Below are 5386 nucleotides of genomic sequence, written 5' to 3'. Positions count from 1 at the left end.
GTCGACGAAAGAGGGGGAGGCCTTCAACGAGATGGATTGACACCGTGGCTGCAATGTGGGCTCAAGTATAGCAGGGATTATGGGGCTGGCGTGGGATCGGGCAGTGTTTCGTTCTGCTGTGCATGGGGTCGCTATGAGTCGGAAACGACTCAATGGCACTTAACAACAACAACAACAACAACAACAACCCCTGGTGGTGTGTAAAGCATCTGACTGCATTAGCTGGCGGTTCAAACTCACCAGCCACTCCATGGAAGGAAGACTGGGCAATCTATTTCCATAAAGATTTACCACCTCAGAAACCCAATGGGGGTTGCTATGAGTCAGAATCAACTTGATGGCTGTGGGTTATTTGCTTTCCTCCACCAAAAGTACTCCTGTCAAAGTCACTAATGATGGTCTTCAGGTCATCATTTCTCACCTGAATTACTTCAAGAGCCTCCTAACTGGTCTCCTTGCTTTAGCCCCTGATCCTTTTACTATATTCTCAACATAAATAGTATCATATTACTCAGCTGAAAATACTCAAAACATTTTTCCACCTCACTCAGGGTAAAAATCAAAGTGCTTACTCTGACTCAAAAGGGCCTACATTATCTTGGTACTCAAAGTATGGGCTTTACATCAGCAGCATTGGAATCACCTATGAGCTTGTTAGAAATGTAGAATTTCTAGACCTCCCTCAGAACTTCTGAATCATAATCTTCATTATAATAAGATCTACAGGTAATTCATAAGCACATTAAAGTCTAAGAAGAATTTATGTAGCCCTCCATTACCCCTTGCCCTTGTATACTGTGCTCCAAGCCACACTAGCCTCCTGGTTATTTCTACAAGGCAGAAACACTCCTGTCTCAAGGCTTCTGCACTAGAATAATCTTTTGCCTAGAGTAATCTTCCCCCAGACGGAAGGGGAGGTGATCTGGTAGCGTAGTGCCTAAGGCATTTGGCTGCTAACCAGAAGGCTGGCAGTTCAAACCCACCAGCCACTCCTCGGAAGGAAGGCTGAGCAATCTACTTCCACAGTAACTCTGCCTCGGAAACCCAAGGAAGGGTCACTATGAGTCGGATCCGACTCAACAGCAGTGAGTGAGACAGGGAAGGGGAGGGAACACTGCTAGATAGGTAGAGACAAATAGTGAAGGGAAGGGCAATGTACCAAAAGTGAGTGATCAACACGGTGGCACTGAGGAAGAGGAAGACACAGAGAGGTGCACAAGAAGTACAGACAACAAAGATAAACCCTTCTCCATATACAATATTGTGTTGTCAGTGATAACAAACATTAATCTATGGGCAAATAGATGGATAGACAGGCTGAATGATCAGGTATGTCTAGGCAAAAGGGAATATACCCACGACCGTATATAAGCTTGGCAGATGATATTTTTACATACGCATTTGTGTATTCTGTAGGAATGTCCAAATATATAATAGAGCTAACAAGGGGCAGTATTATGATAACTCCTTGGCCACAGCCAACCACCCTGAGGGAGCGAATAGTTGGACTTGTGTGCTCAGGACCATGGTTACAGGGGATATCAAGTTCAAATGGTGTAACATACTACACAAAAACATTGTTTTACATCCTACTTGGTGAGTAGCAACTGGGGTTTTAAAAGTTTGCAAGCGGCACCTAGATATAACAATGGATCTTTCCTCATCTATAGCAAAGAAGAATGAAGAAAACCAAAGACTCATGGAAACAATTAGTCCAAGGGACTAGTAGAGCATGTGATCCTCAGCCTATATGACCATGAGACCACAAGAATTAGATGGCACCCAGCTACCACTGTCAACCACTTGGAAAGGGATCAGTGCAGGAGATTCTGGACAGAGTGGGAAAACAATTTTGAACGAAAACTCAAAATCATAAAAAAAAAGACCAGGTTTACTGGTCTGATAGAGCCTGGTGAGACCCCTGAGACAATGGCCCCCTAGTTATTCTTCAGGTCTGGAATGATCAAGTATGTCCTGTGATTTCCAGCCAAATAATGGATAAGCATATAGGGTGAATATTTACATCAGATAGATACACTCCTTAGATCAATTGTGGGAGAACAGAAGAGCAGTATTTGCACAGTGTGACAGCTCGGGGAGTAGGGGCAGGAATGCATAGGAAAGAAGGACACAGGGAAGAGGTAATTATAGGGAGGAAGTGGAAAGAGAGCTGTTACATTGTGGGGAATTGCAGCCAGTGTTATGAAACAAAATACGTATGAACTGCTGTATGGAAAATGAATTTGCTTTGTAAACTTTTATCCAAATCACAATATAAATTTAAAAAAATAAAAAATCTTCCCTCAGATAACTTGCATGCTAGGTACCTTATTCCCTTCAAGTCACTTTCTCACTAAAGATTTTCCACCATCCTGTCTAAAACTGCACCCTTGAACTTTTCCTACGTCCCTTTCCTGCTTTCTTTTTTAATCCAATACTTTTTCTTCTTAAACTTTTTATGATGAAGTTTCAGTTATCATACATGTTTTGTTTCATGTCATTATTGCAATCCCTACAATGTAACACTCATCCCACTTCCTTCCTGTGTTTCCCGTTTCCATTCCTCCTTCTTTCCTACCACTTCCCACCTTCTGAACTTTGTCCTTGGCAAATGCTGCCCTTTTGATCTCAAATGGTTGATTGTTTTAAGAAGTGCATACTTCCCTCATATGATTGTTCACGTTATAGACCTCTCTATTATTTAGCTGAAAACTGAGCCATAGGGTAAGTTCAGTTCCAGGCCTGAAGGTGACTAAGGGCCATATTCTTGGGGATTCCACCAGTCTCTATCCAACCAGAAAACTTGGTCTTTTTTATGATTGAGTTTTGTTCCACATTTTTCTCCCATTCTATCTAAGATCCTCTAATGTGATCCTTTTCATTGGGATTGCTGGATCATAAGGTATTTCTATTTCCAACTTTTTAAGGAAGTACCATAGTGTTTTCCACAGTGGTTGTACCATTTTATAATCCTACCAGCAGTATATAAGGGTTCCAGTGTCTCCATACCCTTGCCAGCATTCGTTGCTGTTTTTTAAACTTTGCTATTAATGCTGGGGTGAAATGATATCTTGTTTTAATTTCCATCTCTCTAAGGGCTAATAAGGAGCTCTGGTAGTGCAATGACTAAAGCACTTGGCTGCTAACCAAAAGGTCAACAGTTCGAACCTACCAACTGTTCCATGAGAAAAAGATGAAGCAGTCTGTTTCTGTAAAGATTTATAGCGTTTGAAGTCATATGGGGGCAGTTCTACTCTGTTCTACAAGGTCGCTATGGGTTGGAGTTGACTTGATGGTAGTGGAGTGGATAATGGCCAATGACTGTGAGCATTTCTTCATGTGTTTGTTGGCTGCTTTGATGTCTTCTTTGGTGAAATGTCTGTTCATGTCCTCTGTCCATTTTTTAATTGGATTATTTATCTTGTCTTGGTTGAGGTGCTGAAGTTTTCGGTAAATTTTAGAGATTAATACCTTGTCTGATATGCTGTTGTCACAAATTTTTTCCTGGTATGTGGGTTCTTACTCTTTTGGTGAAATCTTTTTAATCCAATAATTCTTACCACTTTCTAACATAGTATGTATTTTACTTATTTATCCTGTTAATTGTCTAACTTTCTCAGTAAAATCTGAACTCTCGAGGAGCCTATATCTTTATGTTTTGATCACTGCTTCCTAATTAGTGCCTACAACAATATCTAGCACATAGTAGATACTCAAATTTTTTATTGAATGAATGAATCCAGTAACTAGGTGGCCTTTAGAAAAGTCATGGAGAATAGTTTCATCTCAGTAGTGAGGTTAGAAGGCCGATATTAATGAGGTGAGAAATGAATGTGAGGGAGGGAAACAATTATAAAATATAGTTTATTTTTTAAAGAGCTCTAAAGAATATTAAAATAATTCATCTTAGGGGTTACCAGTTCAATGTACTAGTGAATATGCTTATTCTTTGACAAATAATTTCTAAATATGCAGAAAAAATAAAACTTCAACTAAAACGAAGATTTTCAAGGGATGGGACAGACTATTATTAACCCCCCCCTTTTTTTTTAATATGTTTAAGTCCTTTATATATTTTTTTGGAGCCTCAAAAAAGGAGAAAGACCAAACAAAACAAAAAACAAAAGTCAGTTAAAGCTCTTAAGCATGGATAAATACCAAAATAATCTGATTATTTCAAAACTTGGATCTTTGGGAAACAAAAGATATTTTAAAATCTGTAGCAACTTGAAAATATTGTTTTTCAGAACTACTTCTCTGGGTGGTATTTACTTTATGGGGACTATGTGATTCTCTTAACTGCAAGTAACAGATGTTTGTTAGATCTCATAAAATGTTGTACCCATGGCCAAAGAATAAAAATCCGATGAAGCCTGCTGCTGTGGAGTCAATTCTAACTCATAGCGACCTTACAGAAAAGAATAAAACTGCTCCATAGGGTTTCAAACTCTGTAAATCTTTAACGATGCAGACTGCCACATCTTTCTGCTACAGAGTGGCCAGTGGGTTTGAACTCCCAACCCTTCAGTTAGAGGCCATGTATATATCCACTGCACCACCAGGGCTCCTTTCACAGGGACTAGAGTACTGGCTCTGGTAGCATAGTGGCTAAGACACTTGCCTGCTAACCCAGACAGCTGGCGGTTCAAACCCACCAGCCACTCCTCGGAAGGAAGGTTGGGCAATCCTACTTCCGTAGTGATACTGCCTTGGAAACCCAAGGAGGGGTCGCTATGAGTTGGGGCCGACTCGACGGCACATAACAACAACAACAACAGAGTACTGGCAATAACAGCTGAATATAAATTACAAATGGCTCTTACTCTTGGCAAAGCATAAACTATTCTTACGGCATAAACTGCTTCTTCAGCACCTCATAGTTTGTTAGAGGCTTTGTTTTGAACCCTATGCAGAGGCCCAGTGTCCCAACCAGCTGCTTACCCAGTTGTGGCCAGATCATTACTTTCCTTTGAGCCATCTTCATCAGCAAAAAGGGGTGGCAGGGTGGAACTAGTCATCAAGTTTTCCATCTCTCTGCAAGGAAGAGAAAATTGAAAATACAAGAATAATTAATGGCTTAATTGCTTCCAGTTCAAATTCCACTAATTTAAGAGCTAGCCTTCCTTAACTTTATCACATCAGTGGTAGAACAGAAACTAAACCTAAATATCTATTTTCTTGACTTTAATGCATCAATTTTAGCACTGTAATTAATAAGCTTCTGACCCTGGTCTTATCAACTGACCAGTTGAAAACAGCTAGGTTTTAACAACCAGGGCAGTTTGGAAAATTCCTTCTTATTCATCCAGAATAATCTTCAGCAGTATTCTTCATTTCCTGTAAAAATAGTGAAGCAGAGTAACGCAGAAGCACTGTAACCATGAGG

General features: G+C 40.1%; 1 protein-coding gene across 1 annotated transcript in view; it reads right to left on the bottom strand.

Moving 5' to 3' along the window:
* Positions 1-5030, bottom strand: part of HMG20A (high mobility group 20A) — a 35450-nt gene extending 30420 nt beyond the window's left edge. The window contains exon 1 of the mRNA XM_007948932.2: positions 4942-5030. Within this exon, the coding sequence (XP_007947123.1) occupies positions 4942-5030 (89 nt within the window). The remainder of the gene's footprint in view (positions 1-4941) is intronic.
* Between the last annotated feature and the right edge of the window lie 356 nt (positions 5031-5386).

The sequence above is a fragment of the Orycteropus afer genome, unplaced genomic scaffold (assembly GCF_000298275.1).
Source record: "Orycteropus afer afer isolate SDZICR_OR568_19922 unplaced genomic scaffold, OryAfe1.0 scaffold00233, whole genome shotgun sequence".
Lineage (NCBI taxonomy): Eukaryota > Metazoa > Chordata > Mammalia > Tubulidentata > Orycteropodidae > Orycteropus > Orycteropus afer.
Note: the sequence above shows the minus strand (reverse complement) of the source record. Positions and strands in the feature narration are given on the sequence as shown.